Here is a 23,067-nt window from a genome sequence, read left to right as displayed (position 1 = left end):
TGTTTGTTTGCAGATCTTGAAATGAGTGAATAAAGTCAGATTTTCCTTCTTCTAGCTGCACCGCCTGACCTTTGACCTCATGTGTTGATGACTCTTCACCTCTGTCTCCTCTCACAGGGAGAAGATGATCTGCAGGATCCTGCTGCTCATCATCCTCACCTCATGTGTCTCTGGTTCGTTTACAGCTTCACTTTATGAACTCCAAATAAAGCTCAACAACAGATTTGTTGCAGTTCTCAGTGTGTCTGCTCCTCTCTTTCCCTCTCTGTCTCCTCAACAGGATCATTTGTAGTCAATGTGACACAGACCTGCTATCAGGCAGAGGAGAACCACAACATCACACTGGAGTGGACATTCACCACCAAACCTGACAGATCCACCAAAACTCTCAACATCCTCTGTGAACTGATAACTGTGGTTAAACGTTTAATCCTGCATCATGTTCATGAAGGTGTTGAGGTGTCAGAGTCTCAGGATGAAAAGTTTTCAGGACGAGTCCAGAGTGACAAAGACGCCCTCAGAGAAGGACGAATCAGACTTCAACTGTCCAGACTCAGGACTGATGACTCGGGTCTGTACGTTTGTAAAGTGAAGAGTGATTATGGGTTAAGATCTGGCAGATCTTGGCTCAACGTCACTGGTAAGTTGATTTAATAAAAATTTAATGGCATGTTCAGTACAGAAACCTATTTTGGATAAACTGGGGACTGGGCCTTGAGCGTCCAAGGGTCCCTGAGCAGTTATGGACTTTTTTATATTTCTTAGAAATGTGTGTGCACTGTGCTGCTGTCCGTGTGTGTGTTTGCTTGTATGCTTGTACGCATGTATGCTTAGGCAGGTGTGAGTGAGTGCATGTGTTTGCCGATGTGGTGGTGCCCTGTAGGCTGGGTGACAGGCACCTCCAGGCCTAGTGGGTGGTGCCCAGCTTGGAGGCTGACCACACCAGAAGACCATGCCATGCACCTGCTACTGATGAGGCTCGTTGGGGGAGCTATTTAAGAGGATCATTGAAGTCGACTCCAAGAGGACAAGAGTGGCACACAGGTGGACAGCAGGCATGGGGAGTGTGAGGACACGGGAGCAGAGAGCACAGAGCAAAGCGTTTTGGGTGAAGATATGACACAGGAGTCGAGGGAGCGCACAGGGATTATTGTCCTGTCTTATTTGCTCCACTGTAAATATAGTGCCATGTCTCAGTCAGCTCCAGGGCAGCTGTGGCTACAACTGTAGCTGCCTCCACCAATGTGTGAATGTGAGAGTGACTGAATAGTGAAATTGTAAAGTGCTTTGAGGGTCTCGAAAAGCGCTATAGAAATTCAATCCGTTGTTGTTGTTATTATTATTATCACAATAGTGCGTTTGGGTCCACCTTCCTCACTTCCCCAGACCGTGACAAATAGTGATATTTATTTAATAAATGTGAGAGACTCAGATGTTTGTGTCTCTGCAGCAGTGAGGGATTGTCCTGAACCTGAGAGAAAACCTGAGACATCAAACACAGAGAGACGAGGAAGGATCGGCCTCTACTGTGGACTGACAGCAGCTCTGCTGCTTCTCTGCTGCTTCTCTGCTGCTTTCATCCATTTACTGTCTGAATAGAAAACAGGATTTCTACTCATCTAATAATAGATGTCAGAAAACTTCATCAGATCAATCAGTGGAAACAGTTTGATCAACAATGTAAACAAGACTGTTGGAGTCACTTTAATAACATGATGGACAGAATAATGAGACATGGTCCACAAAATCATGAACTTCATGGAAGTCTGTTCATTCAAAAGGAAACTTTGTCAATCTGTCGGTTTTCAGTCAGAAGATGAAATTTGCTCCATGTTCACTTTACTGATGAGAATCATGTCGACCTCACAGACCTTAATGTGAACTACTAACTGTGTATTTGTATAATATATACTGTGTATATGATGGATTTGTATATTTTGTTGTCACATGTTGATGGGTCTTTATGCAGAGACATGAAAACCTGCAGATCCTGCAGAGTTTGGTGGAAATAAAATCCAACATTGACTCAAACGGTTTAAATATTGTGTTTTCTGCAGTTTGCTCAGCACACGGTGAGTTTACAGGATGATCACCTGTTTATCACTATGTTACTGTTGTTTATTTTTCCTGTGATTAAAATGAATGTATGATTATAAATTTAAAAATATGTTAAATATTTGATTTGAAATTCTTTAAAGTGTTATTTTTACAAGGAGAAACTCAGTGAGATTAAAAATCTGTGTAAATGGACTGGAGCTGTCCTCCTGTCAGGCAAACATTAGGGATAAAAATAAATGAATATTAAATAATGTTTGTGTTTTTAGTCAAGTTTTTCTGTTGGAAGATCAGATAATGCAAACTGTTTCATTCACCGAGCAGTGATGCTGTTTGTTTTTCACACATTGAGCGCCTCTCTACGGAGCCCTGCAGGGGACATGGGAGAAAAAAAAATTAAGACGGACTTTTGCGAGATCTCGCAAAACAAACTCGGGATCTCGCAAAAGTTTTAGCCGCATTCTTAGGTCGAGACCTACTACAGCTGGGTGGAACACTGCTTTCCCGGCACATCGTGCCTCGACCTCCCGGTTGGCTTCGAGCCGGCGTCCGAAGAATGCGGCTAAAAGTTTTGCGAGATCTCGCAAAAGTTTTGCAAGATCCCAAGTTTGTTTTGCGAGATATCGCAAAAGTCTGTCTTAATTTTTTTCTCTCCCATGTCCCCTGCGGGGCTCCGTACCTCTCTGATCAACATAAGTGGAAATCTAAATTTGTCCCAGCACTGGATCAATAGTTATGTTAGCAGTTAGCTGCTACCTAAACTGGAGAGTGAGAGGAAGTGACATCACAGAACTCTCCAATGAGTGAAAAACAAGAGTGCTCTGAGCCTGTTGAATAGACAGAGTTCAGTGGAAATCATTATGAGTTATACACAGGAGAATACTTTAGTATATAATCCCCCTGGTGATCCATGTTTTATAAACGAAATATTGAATGGCTCTTACAAATAAGCCTCTAATTATTTTAAGTGGTGACAAAGCAACTTTACATACATTTTAATAAAATAACCATTACATTAGTAACAAACTCAAAAAAGTACAAATAACACTCTTTCAGTAGTTTAAGAATTAACATTCGTCTGCTGCCTCACAAACAAAAAAGATCTTAGTTTCAGGTGTAATGAACATGTCTGGGAAGATTTCTAGAATCCAGGATTGACAACAATAACAACACCATCAGGTGAAAAGCTTCTCTCCTTATTTCCTCTCTTACAACAATGGTAACTCTCCTACCCACCTCTGTCAAAGAGCCCAGCTGTAAATATTATACCTGCCAGTCCAGGCCATCACCCTGCTTGTGCTGTAGGAAAGATTTTAGGTGCATCGCAGTCAATTCCACTGATAATTTACAGAAACTGACACAAGGAACTGAATATCTGTGTCTGATTATTTTATTTCATTTTCAGTAAACAAGTTAACTAGAAGTAAAATAAATAAAAATAACATATTTTATAACAAAAAAACCCAAAAATTTTAATCCGTTATAAACAGCAAAAACACAAAATTTCAGATTTAACTACTCACAAAATTAAAACTGTAAACAAATAAACAAATTTGTCATTTACCTCTCCAAACATCTGAAACTGCTCAAATGATCAAATGAAGAGACAGCTTTTTCACTACCATAGTAAAAACATGTAGTTTCCTTTTTTCAAAGTCCATCTTTCATGGGCTCGTATGGAGACTCATATCCACTGAGCTTTTTTGTGCTTCTCAGCTGCTCCTGTTTGAGTTCAGCCTCCACGTTAATCTCTGGTTTACTTCAGCAAGCCGATGGCCACATGTAGCTTCATGGAGGGTGGTTGCATCAGTTTACAAACATGCTGGATCTTGCTGGAAATGTTAAACCATGGCTGTACAGAAGCCCAGGAAAGCCCCCGGACCAGACAGCGTCTCACCCTCCTGCCTCAAAACCTGTGCTGAACAGCTGGCTCCCATCTTTACTCGCATCTTCAACAGATCCCTGGAGCTGTGTGAAGTTCCCTCCTGCTTCAAACGCTCCACCATCATCCCTGTTCCCAAGAAACCCACCATCACAGGACTGAATGACTACAGACCTGTCGCCTTGACGTCTGTGGTCATGAAATCCTTTGAACGACTGGTGTTAGCCCATCTGAAAGACATTACAGGCCACCAGCTGGACCCTCTGCAGTTTGCCTACTGGGCAAACAGGTCGGTGGATGATGCAGTGAACATGGGGCTGCATTACATCCTGCAACACCTTGACCGCCCGGGAACTTATGCCAGGGTCCTGTTTGTGGACTTTAGTTCAGCTTTTAACACCATTGTGCCTGAACTTCTTTCCTCCAAACTCTCCCAGCTCAGCGTGTCACCAGCTACCTGTCAGTGGATCACCAGCTTCCTGACAGACAGAAAGCAGCAAGTGAGGCTGGGGGAGATCACCTCTGAAACCCGGTCCCTCAGTATTGGTGCCCCTCAAGGATGTGTCCTCTCACCACTACTGTTCTCCCTCTACACTAACGACTGCACCTCCAAGAACTCGGCTGTCAAACTCCTAAAGTTTGCAGATGACACCACTGTCATTGGCCTCATTCAAGATGGTGATGAGTCTGCATACCGGCAGGAAGTTGAGCGGCTGGTACTCTGGTGCAGTCAGCACAATCTGGAGCTGAACACTCTTAAGACTGTAGAGATGACAGTGGACTTCAGGAGACATCCCTCAACTCTGCTCCCCCTCACCATATCAGACAGCCCTGTGTCGACTGTGAAGATCTTCAAGTTCCTGGGTACAACCATCTCCCAGGACCTGAAGTGGGAGACCAACATCAACTCCATCCTCAAAAAGACCCAGCAGAGGATGTACTTCCTGAGACAACTGGGGAAGTACAGTCTTCCACAGGAGCTGCTGATCCAGTTCTACACTGCGGTCATTGAGTCTGTCCTGTGCTCCTCCATCACAGTCTGGTATGGAGCAGCCACTAAACAGGACAGGAGCAGACTGCAGCGGACTGTACGGGCAGCAGAAAGGATCATCAGCGCCCCCCTGCCCTCCATCCAGGATCTGTACCTCTCAAGAACCAGGAAACGGGCAGGGAAAATCATCACAGACCCCTCACACCCTGCACACAGACTTTTTGATGTGCTGCCCTCTGGCAGACGGTACAGAAGCCTGCAGACCAGGACCACCCGACACAGGAACAGTCTCTTTCCCCTCGACATCTCCCTTCTAAACAGTTGACCTGTCACACTGCTCCCCCTGCCAGACTGCAGCTGCACCTTATGTACATTTTGTAGTATTCATTCCACCTCATTCATTTCTGTATTTTATGTATATAAGTTTAGATTCGTTATTTATAGTTGGTTTTCACAGCTTGTGTATGTATGTGTAATGCGTATATATAGACACGTGTGTGTGTGTGTGTGTGATTTACATTGCTGTGCTTGAGAGCCACCATCTACCGGAACCAAATTCCCTGTATGTGTCTGCACATATACTTGGCCAATAAACACGATTCTGTTCTGTTCTGTACAAATGCAACAGAATCCAGCCTCCTCAGCCCAAGACCACAGGGTGAGGAGGCTTTGATGAAAATCTTGAGCTTGTGCTTCAGATAAAGGTGCCTCTGCTTGTTTGTTTTTATACTAATTATTTTTCTATTTACCCTTTAGTTGTATAGTTCATCATCTAACGCTTTTCTGCAGTTAGATAATGCACTGCAGTCCTGTAAAATACTTATGTTCATTTTTGATTGCATTAAACTACTCCATGAGAGAAGAAACTGAAAATAACTCACGTGATTCTCCCCCGTTTTCAGGAGTGTGACATCCAAGATGAGAAGCAGCATATGTTCAAGAGCAAGAAATATACAAACCTTGAGTGAGAGCAATGTTTTAAAAAAGAAAGAAATACAGAAAAAAATATTTCAGTGCAAAATCGACATTAAGCATCTTTTTACCTGCAGGACTTTACAACATTTAAAATGTAATCACGCCAACTCCAGAAATGTAGATTATGAGTAAAACATTCAGACTGAAATTTTAAAAAAAATTTAAAAAGCCAATCACATGTTGCTACGCTGAATAACCCTCATACGCATCCGGGCTTTCGGTCACACACGTCCCTGCTGCCTCAGTTTGAACTTGCTGCATTTTTGCTGAATAGTGCTACTCATGTTTTTTTAGAGATTTACTGCAGATTTCTCCCTTTGAAGCCATCCATCGATTGCTGGTTGTAGCTTCAGAAGCCTCTTATTAGACTCTTTGTTATTGAATTCGGTGATGCCGTTTGATCAGAATTCTAGGCCTGAATGGACAGTTAACAGATTTTCAACAGGGCAGCTATATTTACAGAAGAGCTGCTGTTTTGCCTTTTTTTTTTTTTGCCCTTTTTGCTTTGTCCTCATGTCTTTCTTTGAGGGTTTCTTCTGTTCATTTCAGTAACTGGCTTTACAGTTTATTGATTGTCTCATGCAAAACCAACTTTGATTTCTGCAGTGCTCCAGGAAGTTTGATCAGTGACATTACCTGCTCTAAACTGAAGATTTAATTTAGATGTTTCTGAAGAGTCTCATTTGTGTTACACAAGTGTACACTCTGAAAAATGCTGGGCTAAAAATAACCCAATTTGTTATTGGGTTGGGTTATTGGTTTGACCCAGGACACTGGGTAAGGATAACTATCCAAAAATTGGGTTAAATTGACCAGTGTTTACAGCTGAGGCTAATATACAAAATTGACTCAAAACTCAGCACCCATCACAAGGGTTATATTACCATTAGCATTTGAATTAATATTTCTGCTAACTTTAAAATTCATATAAAAACTAGATTTTCTCAAAACTACTTTTATTGCCATATGATACATGAACATAGACAGCAACATTCATGAAAAATAAATCAATGAAAGTAAAATGCAAGTAACAAAAAAGTATATAATTCTTCATATTATATCCATTACTTCAAATCAGTCTTTGGTTACAGCACATGTACATGTTAATACACAAGAACAAATTACATGTAAAAACTCAGAACTTTAAAAAAAAACTGATGAATTGATGATTATCTCAGTACTTAACATACATCAACACTTTAGAAAAGTGGCAAGAGGGCATCTCCCTCTCAGATCATTTCATGCACCTTTATGATCAACATTTTACACTTCCATCAAAGCTAAATGACCCCTCATTCATTTCATCATATTTGATTCATGTCCTGGGATAGATGACAGTGTGAAGGAATTCCGAAACCTGGGCGCGTCACTTTGGGTAACTTGCATCAAAAACAAAAAATGCTTTGAAGCTGCCATCAACAGACCTTAGACTGCTGCAAAAAGCAGAAACAAATTACCTTCTATTGGTCCTTTAGTGAATTCTTCTTCCTGATAGAAGAAGCCTTTTTCATGACATTCCGTAGACACTGCTCCAGAAATCCAGTTGCTGAACTATGAGTTCTGCCAGGGCCAACCACGCATCCGTCTTTTTAAACAAAGGAAAAAGGTCAGTAAAGTTACATTTAAAAGAATATCTGCAGTTGTTTGGTTAATGTCAGGTTGTCTGTAATCCTGGAGCACTAACCTTCAACACTATACTTGACATTTGCTCAGAGGAGAAAACTGTAATGAAGCAGACCAGTCTGTGGTTGTGAATGGTTGCAATTAATTGTTAGGAGATTGACTAAGCCAAGATCAAGTATCATGTTTCACACACTTCATACTGTCACAAGGTTGTACAAACCTTTTTGCTAACTTTGCAATAGATTTAAATGTTATTATTTATCCATCTCTAATGTGCATATGACTGAAGAAGTCACTTGGATGAGTGACATATAATGTGCGTACATTTTTTAAAGATATGGAAATTGAGTACATACAAACTGTATATTTATTTTTATAATCACAATGACACTCAGTATACCTTTTGAAAAACTGACCAGTATTTAGGTTTTTTTTAATTGTTGTGTGTATCCACTGAAGTGTAGATACTTACATATCCTGTGCCATGGCAGTCCTTTAAACATGGAAACTTATCTACTATTAATGATGCGAAAATTGACTTTATTCCTGAAGTTTGGCTGCAACACACACACACACACACCTCACTTTTCTCCACAACATTCCATCTTTCATGTTTGGATATGTGCTGGTGTTCCTCAAGACTGGCAACCAAAGATCCCCCTCAGGTGTACCTCACAGATGTTCTAAAGTTAAATAATTAAAGTTAAAACATTTTTAATGTTAATTTTAGGATAACTGGATATACTTGTGATGGCTGCAGTTACAGCTACACAGTGGTAATATCTATTGAACATCAGTGTTGCAGTAGAGGCTTAACCATAACACTACACATATATGTTTCGTTCTTTAAATATAGGATTTAATTTACAGAGTAATAAAGAATTGGTTTAGGTTTAGCATTAATTTACTTATACAATCACATTAAACTGTATTCTAAAAATCTGCGCACATTTTAGTTTCCACTGTCACACGTATTATTTAATCTTTCTTTGTTTTCTGATTTACCTCAGTGGCAGCTGCTCCCAGTCCCTTGGTTGACGAGCTAAAAGGTGGAAAACAGTCAGAGCAAGCCTATGTGGAAATCTGCAAATTGGGTCATACCACTACTCTGGAGCATGCGGGGGAATGGAATTTGTTATTTTAGTTGTCACTAGTTGTCACCTCACACAGCTACTGACCCGAGTCATCAGTCCTGAGTCTGGACAGTTGAAGTCTGATTCTTCCTTCTCTGAGGGCTTCCAAAAAACAAATTAATCAATCTTAATTCTTTAAACAGAGAATAAAAGCACAAACATGTTCCAGAGAATATGCAGTAAAACTGTTTTTGTGCCAGGGCATATAATACTTGAATAAAATGCCTGGGTTTCCCTCCAAATACACACTCCATAACTTTGGTAAAGTACAGTTTCATTTCCTCTGACATTCTGAAGGCCACAGACACCACATTACCTCATAAGACTTTGTGTTACACTATCTCATACCGTACATTACTAAATCTCCATTTGCACTATTTGCCTATTTGCACTACTCTGCCTGGTTTGCACTCAATGTCATTTACCCTTATATTGTATATTGTATAGCTTTCTTGTTATATGTAAAATTGTATTATATTTATTTAATTTTTTTACTTTAAAATATTTTACTTGCATTTTTAATCACTCTTATATTTAAATGTTCATTTTCTATTTTATCTAGGGATTGAGAGTAACGAAGTTTCTATTCTCTGTATGTCCTGTACATGTGGCAGAATTGACAATAAAGTTGACTTTGACTTGACTTTGACAAACAGTGTGACACACATGACTGTGTTACTTTTTCAGTTTCTTTTTCACTCTGGCATCAAGACGAAGGGTCATCAACCCAAAATATCTGTAATAGTATTCAAGAAAATAATATCTTATTATTATTGTTATTAATAATATCAATAATAATAACAATAATAATAATAATAATAATAATAATAATAATAATAATAATAATAATAATAATAATAATAATTACCTCCAGTGTGAAAAGGCAGCCAGTGGAACAACAGAACTTTGTATGATGAGAAAACGAATTACCACGTATTCTGCTCGAGCCCCTCTGGTTGTGTATAAATGCACAACCAGAGGGGCGGTGCTTGCAGTCAAAAGCCAAACGCAAAAGCCAAGAGTAGCAGCCACCCCCCAGTGGGAGTGGCCAATCTTACAAAAGTTTATGTGTGTAATGAGCTTCTACCAACCCAACATATCTGATACGTCACATCAGCTGACCTACGTGACTAATCAGATTCATAATTCTGCTAATATTTAGTCTTTAATCTTAAATACAAGTAAAGGGTAGTTTTCTTCTTCCCTCGCGTAACTGTATGGGGATTATCAGCGTTTTCAAAACATCGTTTCTCGATTTTGATTTAAGGATATGTGTTTTTGTTCGCGTTTTACACAAAACACAAAATCTTTTATTAACGGTATAAACATTTAAAAACATGATCGTATGTACAGAACAGATTTGATCTGTTTTTATCTTTGAATTGTACTCCATCTGTGACAAACACATTTTACTTTTTATTTCTGTCTTGTGGACTACGCGGTCTGCATGTTTGCTTGTGTCTGATCACGATCTCCTGCCAAAGTAAAGCGCCAAAGTTTTGTCATGTGTGCGGGAAGCGCTCTCTCAGCATTTTTCTGATCAGCTGCACTCAGCTCAGCTGATCAGAAAGTCCGCTTGTGGTTTGAAAATGTGCTTTGTTAGCATTTAGATAGAAAACATGTGAATGCTTAAAGAAAATGCACCTACGGTAATAATGATTACTTATATCAGCAGAATTCTAAATATATATACACATGACTGTCACATGAACTTTTTTGTTTGAGTGAAAATCAGAATGGTACTTATTATATATTATACCTAACATGATATTAAAATATGCAAACCCTTCATTCAAAATGTCCCAAATAATAATAAGTTGTTATTATTATCACTAAGAGAGATTTCCTAAACCTGTCAGAGCATGTCTGAGAGAGGAAGAACTAAAACTTTACCTCAGTGAGGAGGTGTGGCTGAGCCCTTTGATGCTTATGAAAACATGAGACTATAACATACATAAAAAAGTGCAATCTTAGAGTTGGCAGAATGGACTGAATATGTAGAAACTGGAAGTCAGACTGTAACTGAAAAAATATTAGTTGTCATGTTTGTTGTGTGCAGCAGGCAGGAATGGAGGACCCTGGGGGGTAGGCAACTCCAGGCCTCGAGTGCCGGTGACCTGCAGGTTTTAGATGTGTTCTTGATCCAACACAGCTGATTTAAATGGCAAAATTACCTCCTCAACACGCCTTGAAGATGCAGACAAACACAGATATGGGCTCAAGTTGTGGTCATAAATATTTTGTACTTGTAAATCAAATGCATGCAAATATGAATTGAGTTTTGTAACTGTGTAAACAAAAATATCTGACATTTTTATGTTTGTGCATCTATAAATGAGAATATGTGTGTTTGTAAAAAATATTTACACGAGTTACAAATTGTTTTTGGTAAGGTCTGGTTACAGATACAAAGCAAAAAACTACATGTAAAACTCTGTCCTCATGTTCCCTGGCTGCGTGTGACTTTCAACTTAGGAGTACGAATTTTAACATATTTTTTTCTTCTTTTCAGCTGATTGGTCAATGTCATGTCAATCACAAATTCAACAATCCAATCAGACAGCACATGAAGGTGAAACATTTTGTGCATGTCCGAGTTCTGTGAATTTTTTGTGTCACAGTTTTACGTGCTTATACAGAGACTTCCAGAGCCTTTTCAATGGCTCTATGGACATAGACCTGCCGCAAAAAAAACAACAAAAAAAAAGAAACGACAGAGCTCAGCAGTCACATATACCACAACTTTATCCTTTCACCAGCTACCGAAAGTTAAGGGACCTAGCTTGTGTGAGCCTTATGGGATATTCGTATAGAGATCCTCCATCTTCAAACTGTATTACCCTTTTACCTTTACCTTTACCTTATCTTTTATTACTTACTGGACCTGAATCTCAATGAAGCACTGCTCCAACAGCCCAACAATCTGTTTCTTTGTTGGATTGTTAAATTGGGGATTGACATGACAACCAATCAGCTGAAAGGAAGTAACATTGGGTTAAAATTCATACTTGTAAGTTGAAAGTCACATAGAGCCAGAGAACTTGAGCACAGAGTTTTACACATAGTTTTTTCATTTGTATCTGTCACCAGACCTTAACCAAAAAAATAAATAAATAAATAACACCAAAACAAGCACAGAATCAAATACAAACTAAGATCACCACAACTAGAAATGCCTTAAAATAAATTATTACAACAGTCCGGTTTTAAATTATTTTGATATTCAATGGAAATGAGTTCAAATTATAAATTAATGCAGCTTGAATAACCAGTGCAGTTGTAAACACTGCTTCTGTTTAGAAAAATATTGCAACGTATTCACAGTTTGTTTTCAGTGTGAAGCACACAAAGAACAGTTGCTCTCTGCTTACCTGCTGGACTTTATATAATCTCAGCAGCTTCCGGAGAAATTTAGACTATGATTAAAACATTTACGCTAACATTTCAAAAGCTTCAAGTGCTTTTGTACAGCTGCTAGTAGAACCCCCCCCCCCCCCCACACACACACACACACACAAAAAAAGAAAAACAAAAAACCAAGTGATTTCTCACAACAGGTTTATAAAATTTTGCACATCTGTAATCACAATCTCACCAGTTTGTCTACATGGCATCCCATTCACCCACTAGTAAGCCGCAGCTCTTAATTTACAGCACATGTGCAGTTGAATCCTCAGCTCTTTTTATGTGATGTATTTTAAATGGCTCTCAGCAAATTGTTTACACTGAAACACGTCTGTCTCAAGTATAACGTACCTGAGTTACTTCTTGATAATTAACATGTTTTGAAACAAAATATTGTCTGGGTGAAATTCCCAGGGTGCCGTTGTTGGGTTTTCCCTTCGATTCTAAAAGGTTTTGAGCTCCCAATCACCATTAAGCCATTCTAGCATGTACATGTGACATCATTAGTTCATTGCTCTTTTTCCTCATTATATTATTATTATTATAACTATTTTGAGACAGTTTATGTTCCCAGCACAAATTATTGTAAATATCAGATTCAAAAACAAGAACATGTTTTACACATGAGACTTTGGAGCTTTTTTGTGACATTTCCTCTTTGTTTGTCATGAGTCAAAATGTTTTTACTCCTTCTCAGTTCATCCCAACACAAGTAACTTTCTCAATAGCATTGTGTAAAACACAATGAAGCATTAAAGGAACAGTCATATATCAAATAAATCAGTAAATCGTTTAGAAATACACAGATCTAGTGAGCTGCAGGTATTTATGCATCACAGGAATGAACTGCAGCTCCAGGTTTCGCACACTTTGGATGCTGTGTGCAAAACAAATAAAAAACATTTACATAATATTACAGATTGTGTAGGTTTATACAACAATCTAATGAAAATAGTTCTCTTATCTACTGCTGTTGACTACATGGACAAATGCAATCCAATACCACCATCTGGTGGTTAAAATGCAGAAACCGGTCCTTTCTCCATTTTCTGCTGCTGTCGGTCTGTGAGATTGAAGCTGATCAGCAGTTGCTGTAAATGACATGAAAATATTCATAACTGATCAGAAATAAACTAAAATGTTAGTTACACAGAGTTACTCAGGTCATAATTTCATGTATAGAAAAAACCCACCTCTGAGCAGGTAAGCTACACCAGGACTACTTCATAGACTGTATATAAAAGATGGAGTCATAACGAGCAAGAGGTGAATCCGAGTAAGAAACTGAGGAAACCTGAATATGAATGAAAAGAACCTCGTTTTACTTGGTTTGAGTTCAGCGGCAGATCTGCTCTGCTATGTTTAACTGTTGAGATAAAGTCAGAGCAGCAGACTGATAATCTGCAGGTTTGTGGTTTGAGTGCCTGTTCAGATGTTGACATCTTTGAGACGACTGTTCTTATAAATGATCCCAGACATAAATAAACATCATAAACAACTCGACTACCAAATATTTAACAAAAAGGTTTCAGGTTTTTTTTAGGTGCTTTGTAGACAGAGAGAGGGAAAGAGACACACTGTGGGTGTCCATACCTTTGAGACGGGTACCTGCAGGATATTGTATAATTTTAGCAATTAGCAATTTTAGCAAAGATTATTTAGTTTTGTGACATAAGAGAAAGAGGAATTTGGTGACCTTGGTCCATGAGAAGTCCATAACAAATATGCTGGATATGGATGAATCTGTAAGAGTTTTTTGGAAAGGTGAACAGGAGACTGTTGTTGTAGTGGACTGAGGAGACAGGAGAGTGGAGCTGTTTAGTTGCAAACAGACTTCAGTTCCTTGCAAAACAAATGAGCTTAAAGCAAAACCTGAAACACATGGTGAATTGTTGTGTTTTTAATTACTATGCCAACCCTTTTTAGTTTTGTAAATATTGGCTATATTGAGAAATCTTATTTTATTCTTACTTTATTTTACAAATGTATTTGAGAATTAGGCCATTCAATAAAGATGGATTTTATGTTGCTGGTTGTAAAGATCTGGATGGATAGTTTAATTTATTCTTTCTTTTATTTTATTTTTTAATTCTATTTTAGAGTTTTACTTTTTTAAGACTTGGTGAACTGCATTTTTTAATAACATTGCCTACCCTTTTTAGTTTAGTTAATATTGGCAATAGTAAGAAGTATTACTGTTGGGCTTGGATGTATTTAATATAGGGCATCTAATTAGTGTTTTTAGTTTAGGATCTGATGAGGAATATTTTATTTTATTGTTTGTTGTTTTGTTTTTCCGTTTTCCCCCTGACGGATTACCACCTTAATGTGGTCCGGGGGGGGGGGGGGGGGGGTTGCGTGCCTCAGTGACCCTAAGAGCTAGACCAGCAGGAGTTTAGCCTGCAGGTGCGACACCCAGGATGGTCTAGTCTTAGGGTAGAGGCCTGACAAAGTGCAATCCAGTTACATGACAAAAACAGTTATCAAGAGCACCCCATAGCACATTTCTGTTCCTACTCTGATCGAATTGGGCTTCAGTGTTTGTTTACAGTACTGCTCCACATACAGGAGACAGCAGGTGAAAAATATGTTACCTGTCAGCGTCCAGCTGCAGCCTGTGTTCAATATTGTTAGAAACTGATATGGATCAGTTCATGTCGTTTTTTGTTTTTGTCTTTTACTTTGTAAATTCTGTTTCACTGCAACATTGAACTTTTGGGTGATGACACAAAGACTGAGAGAGCAGGATGAAGACAGCCTTCAAGCATCAAACTTTAAGTGTGAGTTTGTTTCTAATACAACGTTTCTATCAGCTCAAACATCAAAAAACATACAAACTGTTCATGTGCAGTTTGTCTCACAGTGAGTTGTAGCTAAAGGTCCAGCTGCTGTGTTTCACAGGGAGGGAGTAAAGCTTACCTGTAACATTTAAAGCTCAGTTTTTAAATCAGATATTGGGTCTGTACATGTGACATCATGTTTTTTCATATTCTGAAACGTGCTGCTAAACAAACTGAGGCAGAATAACTGGTTTATTTAAAGGTTGCAGGTTAGTGCAGCATAAACAGGTTAGTTTGCTGCACTGTGATGGATTTAAGTACAGAACAGTGTGTGACTGCTGCACAGTGGCTGTGGCTTCATGCTCAGTTTGGTTACATCAAGTGTAGCAGAGATGAATTTGCAGTTAAGCTCATGATGCTAAGATTCACTGAATTCCACCTTCATACCAGCTGAATAGTGTCTAATATAAAGACAGCATAAACAATTTACTGTCAGTGTAGAGGATGGAAATCAGCCTGTTCAACTCATAAAACATCTGCTGACATCTGGTTGAATTCACTTGTGTAAATCCACAAAGAGCAGCAGGTCAGCTGATCACAGCCTGTACATTCAGAAAATCTACTGAAGCTCTCAATAGAAATTAAATTAAATTAAATTAACACAGGTATCTGTACTTCTACTTAAGTACAACATGTGTGTACTTTTGCCACCTCTGCGTATCGGCCACATTAAAGTCTCCCTCTTCTGTGGTGCCGCCTTTACAATGTGTTAAAGTCTTCTTTATAATGATCTTGTTTCACCTCTGAGGGGAAATTTTGATGCTGGTCCTCTGTCTGTTCACTGCCTGCTGGAAACTTACCTGCTCGCTGCTGCTGCTCTTCCTCTCAGCTTCCCGGAGTAAGTCTGAAAACTCACCCGCCTGCCCTCCTGTCTGCACCTCTGCTCTGAAAAAGGAAAGGAAAGGTTAGACATGTTGTTCTTCTCCTCACTCCACCACACACCTGGACAAACCCCCTCTCTGCAGCACTTGGCCTTGACAGCACAAGGTCCTGGTCCACGTTTACATGTCTTCATAAGTTAACAGATGTGAAGTATTTTCACATACGGCCCTTAAAGCTTTTCTTAAAATGCTCCACAACTCTTGGTTCAATCTGGCTTTATGCAAAGAAATGTGTGATGTTAAACTGAACCATCAGCTGATGCAAATGTTTATTATTAAACTCCTCGCCTTCATCTGTTGGAAGTTTAACAGGTACACGTCCCTCACTCATCCTCAAAAGCAGATGCAACAGATGCTCCTGCCTTGGTTTGAAGACACCTGCATGCATACTTAGAAAATCCATCTGTACATGTCAGTAAGTGTCTCACATTATCATTATCTGCACAATATTCACCCATATCAGCCAAATCAGCCTCAAACTGTTTGTCGATTCCACCAATCAAAACTCTGTTTCTGGGAAAAAGTCTTCATGCTGGTTTATGAAGTGTGTAAGTATCCTCCCTCTTTAAACAATGACAATGTTTCACCTCCAGTAGTGACAACATTACACCTGCTTATTCCCCTGCAGCTTTGAGAGGGTTATTCACACTGCCCAAACCCACCAACTGAGCAGGGTCATGATATCATTTATGTCATGTGTTTTCCACGATCGCTATGAGACACAAGTGGTCAGACTGTGAGTGTTAACACATCTTATTTCATCCCCATCACACAAAAACACTCAGCAGTGCGCGCCTGTTTTATGCTTCCCACATCAGCAGTTTCTCCTCTTGTGCAACAGACTTGCTGTGATCCAGGGAATTGTGCACCACATCATCATTTGCGTTACACAGAACAAAGTGCACTTTATTCAGCTTGAGCCTGGAAGCTGATAAAGAGCATTCACTAATGTGTCGTTAATTCAAACTGGAAATGTAAGGCTGGAAACCTGTTTCAGAAATCCTCTGGATCGTACCATGAATCTCATTTGTTTCGCTGTTTAAAGGAGGGAAGGTGTGTTTAGATGATGCTTGCTGGTTGTAACAACCAGTATCCCCTGACACCACACCCTGAACCCACTGCTGCACTCCTCCCCTGCAGCCGAGCACAAACCACACTGACCACACACTGCTACTAAGAATCAACATGAACACGACAGAATTAACCAGCATTGTTAAAAGAACAACTATCGAGGGCACACATTTGCTGGCTGTCTTAACTTGTTATCTGCTCCCAACACACATTATCAGCACATTTCCACACATGAGTGTTGTGAACACTGAGTGTTTATGTCACAAAAGACAAACAAGCTAATTTTTCACACTTTAACGATTCACTGGATAAATTTACATCTGAGATAAAAACATGTTTTAGTGAAAAACTGCACATCCATGTTGTTTTCTGGAAGTGGGCGATGATTCTCGGGCACCGGGCGTACTGGTGGAGGCTTGGTGGGTGCAGAACCAGACGATGGTGTGGTAACCACAGCCGACGAGACTGGACCAGATGGCAACGTGGCAGCCGCAGGCGATGGAGCAGATGGTGGAGCAGGTGGTGGATGAACGGGCTCACCAGAGCTTTCAGCAGAGGATGGCAGCAAGTGAACAGGGCTGGGCTGGAGAGGGACCTGGAAACAGAGCTAAAGCCTGAACAAGTAATAGAGCTAGAAACTGAACTAGAAACTGAATTAGAGGCTGAGCTGGTGATAAAACAGGAAACTGAGCTGATATATGAGCTAATGGCTGAAACAAAAGTTGTAGTGGTGGTTGTGATGATGGTTGTTGAACTTGCAACTAATCAGGTAACTGACTCTTAGCTGCTCTCCTCTGGGGAACAGGGATGGGTACTGGGTCTGGCCGAACACCAGCCATCCCCATCCGAGGAACAGATACGGGCGCAGGGACGAGCTGGGTTGTTCCTGCCTATACCCTGGGAGCCCGTGCAGGCGCAGGAGCTAGCTGGACCTCTGCTGCTCCCACCCAGGGAACTGAAACGGGTGCAGGAGTCAGTGTCTCTGTTAGCACTGTAAGGGTGCAAGGGAAAGCTTGGCCCGAGCTGCCCTGGGAACAGGAACTGGAAGTGGAGAGCGGAGCTCAGGAGCAGTAACAGTCACTGGGCAAACTAGGTTAATGGTGCCAAAGACAGTTTCAACTTGACACCGAGGTGTCACTCTGAATAATGTCTTTAGAGTTCAAACACACAGTAGCGGAGTTATCTGATTCAGGAGATACAGAGTCCACGGAAGACGAAACAGTGTTACTGTTGATCTATTTTTACTTATTTATTTATTTATTTGATGGATCCGCCTTCCCTCTGTGTCGACCATTCTCACCTGCTGGTAAGCCTCAGTCCTGAACTCCTCTTCCCTGTATGGTTGAATGTGAAGTTGCTTTCCCTGTCTGGATAATAAATCTTGGAAGCACATCTCCTCCCTCTTTTTAGTCTAAAGAACCTGTGCACCTGACTGTGTTAAACATATAAATATGCATTAAAGCCACTAAAGTGTCTTATAGTCCCTGTTAACACATGCCTGCTGACACATGATACACAGTAATATGTGTTTGAACAAAACCTGAAACCTGTTAATGTTCTGATTTAACAGCAGATTTCTCCACATGCAGGACAGAGAAATTCCTGCCTCTGTCACACAAAAAGTGGAAAATATATTTGTTTGACATTTTAATCACAATAACAAAGAAATAAACTGTTGGTAGATCCACTTTATACAATGAATCATCCATCAGTAAAAATCTAACTCAAATCAAATACAACAAATTCAACATTCATAGAAAAAAATCCAACCCTGCAGGGATCAAACATCTGATCAAACACCAGGGTTGGACACAGACTTTCTGATCTGACATCACAAAGTTATTCTGAAGCTGTAAATCTAATTAAAAACTCCCCAAAACTACTATGAGAAAACCCTTAAAAGGTTCAGTGATAGAAGAAAAATCCTTTACATATAAAATCAACAGAGGTTCCTGATAAATAGACTAATAAACAGAGAATAGCTGAACAGTTTCTGTGACACAGACGTAAAAATGCATAAATGCTCCATGATTTTCATTTCTATCCATCATCTTGAACACTGACTATAAATGTGTTCACTTCATTATTGTGTGATTTGGCTTCTTCACGTGTCTCTGTATCTGAAAAATGACATTAAATGTCATCACTCTAGATACAATAATAACAATATAAAAAACCTCAAAGATTAAATTTTTTATTACATTTTAAGGGTTCAAACCTCAAACACATTAAATTTACAGTCATATATGATCAAGAAAATCAACAATCTTCACATTTCAGAAACTGGAACCAGCTTTAAATGTGACTAAAATAATGATAAAACAATCAATTCTCTAATCATTGACTAACTGATGAATCACTGCAGCTCCAATATATTATTGCATTTGACAACCCACTACAGCAACTACAGAATAAAACCACTAACCAGACTGATGACAGATTTCAAACATGCTGAATATGAAGAGTAGTATCATTTAAACTCACATGATTATCAGCCATAAGAACACATTCAGATTTATATTGATGTAAGGTATATAAATGTAAGTACAGTTTGAATCACTGCAATATTATTTTCACACATCAATGGACCACTGAACTTCTCAGCTTCTAAAATGTAAAGCCTCATTTAGAAACTACACAAGTACATATAATGGTCAGGGATCAACATGAACCTGTCTTCTCTATTTGACTTTAATCAACTCTGCAGTGGATCCAACTAACCAAATATAAAGTCCAGCATAGAGCGGCTGAGTGAATGTGGTCTGGACTCTGTGGAGGAGAGTCATGGTTTCAGAGACGCTGTAGAAAGACAGAATACCTGCTCTGTGATCCAGGTACACTCCTACTCTGGAGGACCGAGGACCTGAGAGGACAGTTTGGACTTTGTTGTGCAGAAATATATAACTGTTTGTGTCACAATATAATGCCCAAGATTTGTTATTGTTTCCAAATAAACATTCATCGCCCCTCCCTGCTCTGCTGATATTCTTGTATGCGACTGCTACACGAACTCCTCCCCCTCTCCACTCCACCTCCCAGTAACAACGTCCAGTCAGACTCTCTCTACTCAGGACCTGAAGCCATGCAGTGAATCTGTCTGGATGATCAGAATAAGACTGTTGTTCCATACATGTTACTTTTCTGTTCCCCTCAGATAATAACAGATATCTGTGTGCTGTCTTTGGATCCAGTGTGATTTCATGTGAATATTTTAAGAATCCAGCTCTGGTCTTTGGCTCTGCTGGTGACAGTAAAACATCCACTTCAGTGACTGTCAATGAGATGTTTGTCCATTCCTTTCTCAGAATGTCCTGTAGTTTATCTCTGGTCTCTGACACAGCTGCTGTCACATCCTCAAAGTAGTTCAGAGGACGAATATTGATGCTGGATGAGTGTGTAGACTCACTGAGTGCTGACAGTGAGGGGTAGTTGTGTAGAAACTGGTTGTGATCCTCTGTGTGTGAGAGCTGCTCCAGCTCGCCGTCTTTCCTCTTCAGCTCAGCGATCTCCTGCTCCAGCTTCTCCTGAAGCTCTTTGACTCGACTCACTTCAGTTTCCTGCTGGGATCTGACCTGCTGCTTCACATCAGAGCTTCTTTTCTGGAGGAGACGGATCAGCTCAGTGAACATCTTCTCACTGTCCTCCACTGCTTTATCAGCAGAGCCATTGATGGCCTCCACCTCCTGTTGAAGCAGCTTCACATCTTTCTCTCGCTCCTGGATTCTCTGCTGGATGTTTAGTCGTCTCACCTCGAGCTCCTTCTGCTTCTCAGTCCTTTCTGCTGCAGCTGGGACTGTTTCATGGCCTTTATGTTCATCCATTGTGCAGAGATAACAGATACTCTGCTGATCAGTACGACAGAAAATCTTCATCACCTCATCATGATGAGAGCAGATGTTCTCCTGGAGCTTCTTGGAGGGGGCCACCAGCTTGTGTTTCTGAAACTGAACTACATCATAGTGAGGTTGGAGGTGTTTCTCACAGTAAGAAATTAAACAGACTAAACAGGACTTGATGGCTTTCAGCTTCCTCCCAGTGCAGACATCACAGGCCACATCTTCAGGTCCAGCATAGCAGTGATCAGCTGGAGCAGCTTGGAGTCCAGTCTTCTTCAGCTGCTCCACTAAAGCTGCTAACATGGTGTTTTTCTCCAGGACAGGCCTCGGTGTGAAAGTCTTCCTGCACTGAGGGCAGCTGTGGATTCCCTTCCTGTCCTCTTCATCCCAGAAACTTTTAATACAGTTCCTGCAGTAGCTGTGTCCACAGGCTGTAGCCACCGGATCCTTCAGTAGATCCAAACAGATGGAACAAGAGAAGGTTTCTCGGTCCAGCTGAACTCCTTTCTGTGCCATTTCTCCTCTCAGTGTCAGCGACTGTGTGAGTTTCTCTTCCTTATAACTGAAACTAGTCTGAGCTCTGATCTCAACAACATGTTTCTGCAGTGAATGGAGCCTGTCAGCTCTTACACGTCACCACATGTTGGTTACACCCATCTTCAAAGTGCAGATCTGAAGGGGAGGGAACGAGGAAACACGTGGACAGAGAGGAGGTGCTGTGTTTAAGAGCAGGAAGAAGAGGGAGGGTTATCAGGCTGTGCTTCACTCCAGGAAGAGGAGCAGTTAGAGAGCGATACTGTGTGTTTAACCCTTTTTATTTACTGCTCACATCAACTTTTAAGCTTGTTAACACTTTCTTCTATATAAATAAACTTCAGTTCAGAAATGTCAGAGTTATCACTGAAGTTAACAAACAGTCCTTCAGTTTCAGTCAATGCAGGAGGATAATGATCCTAAACATACAGATAAGGCAGCCACTGACATGATGCTTATGTTGCATTTAAGTTTATGTTCATTTCAGTTGTTTCTCTCCCTCAAACACCATCAGAGGTGAGAGGGTGCAGCAGGTGTAGTAGTTGGTATATGAGTCAGTAAACAAATTAAAGGTTTTTCAAACACATTCATCTCCACAAAATGTGATAAATGTTTGACAGGAATAAAAAGAAACTCTGATCCTTCTTTAAAAGTATTTTTCTGTTATTACGGTCGAGTTGATCACACAAAATCATCTTGAGCAGGGACGTGGCTAAATACTGGTATGTGAGAACCCGTCAATAGGTCTCCACTGACTGACTGCAGCTTTGTGACCTGGAGATACTGGATATTAGAACTTGGTGGTCTGTAACAGCAGCTCACTAGTACAGGTTTCACAGGAGGAAGCTGGACCTGTAACCACAGAACTTCCAGTCGGATCAACAGTCACAGCAAGAATCAGCATCTGCACATTTATCATCAAGAGCAGCAGGGGGCGCTGTTACACACAGAGGCAGGTTCTCTCCCAAATGTGTCCAGAACAAGAGCTGAGCAGCTTTTTCTGTGAGTCAAAGTATTTCTAACAAACTACAGCAGATCACAGAGCCTGTGTCAGCTCAGCTATCAGAATCAAACAGTGAAGCTGACCTGTGTAAGTCAGCAGGTCAGACAGTATGTTAATGAGGGCAAATCTACAAAGCAGTAATGAACGTTTCATAAACCACATTTAATACAAATCTATGATACGTCCATAAGTCTGCACCGTCTGAAACCTCCTCACATTTCAGCCTCATTTCTCATCATATTGTAATCTACAGTAATTTATGGTTCAGTGAGTTTTGCTTGGAGTTTCCAGCTTCTGAGAGCATTATTTACATCACTGAAGTATTTATGATTCCCCTGGTATAAAAAAGCTAAAGAATTGAAATGTAAGAAATCTGTCCTCTCCTCATCCTTCACCACCCTCAGGGTGACCTTCATTTTCTTTGCTGTCTTCACCTTCATCATCCTCTGCATCGTCTTCTTGCTCACTGTCTGCACACACACACACACACACACACACACACACACACACACACACACACACACACACACACACACACACACACACACACACACACACACACCTCTACATCAATGAAGGAAACAGCTCAGATATGAGCCTCTTAACCTGCTCACAGCTTCATACTGTTTTTAACATCAGAGGTCAGCAAGGATCGCCATAACAACTGTAACTAATACCAGAATAGGTCAAAGGTCAGCGTTGTTAAAGTGGTTAAATATATGAAATACTCAACAGTGTGTCAGAGAGAAGGGAGCAGCTATCAGTCTGAGTCATACACTGAGCAGTTTGGCAGCATTCATGGTTTTATTGACACAGTTATGATCAGTTTGAAGTGTTG

General features: G+C 40.2%; 2 protein-coding genes and 2 long non-coding RNA genes across 6 annotated transcripts in view; 2 read left to right on the top strand and 2 right to left on the bottom strand.

Annotated features, from left to right (window-relative positions):
- Window positions 1–23,067, top strand: part of LOC145425534 (uncharacterized) — a 273,752-nt gene that overhangs the window by 160,507 nt on the left and 90,178 nt on the right. The window lies entirely within an intron of this gene.
- LOC145425509 (uncharacterized) lies at window positions 65–2,309 on the top strand. Its single transcript, XM_080298616.1, has 3 exons — window positions 65–173; window positions 281–640; window positions 1,451–2,309. Exons 1-3 carry the CDS (start codon window positions 125–127, stop codon window positions 1,597–1,599), a joined length of 558 nt encoding a protein of 185 aa, XP_080154742.1. The 5' UTR covers window positions 65–124; the 3' UTR covers window positions 1,600–2,309.
- On the bottom strand, window positions 6,064–9,604 carry LOC145425518 (uncharacterized). Of its 3 annotated transcripts, none has more exons than XR_013906230.1 (6): window positions 9,528–9,604; window positions 9,339–9,395; window positions 8,705–8,761; window positions 8,532–8,568; window positions 8,107–8,209; window positions 6,064–7,488 (listed from the first exon to the last, which is right to left on the bottom strand). It is a non-coding gene; the product is annotated as an uncharacterized LOC145425518 (long non-coding RNA). The 3 variants fall into 3 exon arrangements; XR_013906229.1 differs by having other exon boundaries at window positions 8,112–8,209; XR_013906231.1 differs by lacking the exon at window positions 9,339–9,395 and having other exon boundaries at window positions 8,112–8,209; window positions 9,528–9,593.
- LOC113017515 (tripartite motif-containing protein 16-like) lies at window positions 18,491–21,650 on the bottom strand. Its single transcript, XM_026160662.2, has one exon. The coding sequence runs from the start codon at window positions 21,206–21,208 to the stop codon at window positions 19,538–19,540; it is 1,671 nt and encodes a 556-aa protein (XP_026016447.2). The 5' UTR covers window positions 21,209–21,650; the 3' UTR covers window positions 18,491–19,537.

Source organism: Astatotilapia calliptera, chromosome 3 (genome assembly GCF_964374335.1).
Source record: "Astatotilapia calliptera chromosome 3, fAstCal68.1, whole genome shotgun sequence".
NCBI lineage: Eukaryota > Metazoa > Chordata > Actinopteri > Cichliformes > Cichlidae > Astatotilapia > Astatotilapia calliptera.
Note: the sequence above shows the minus strand (reverse complement) of the source record. Positions and strands in the feature narration are given on the sequence as shown.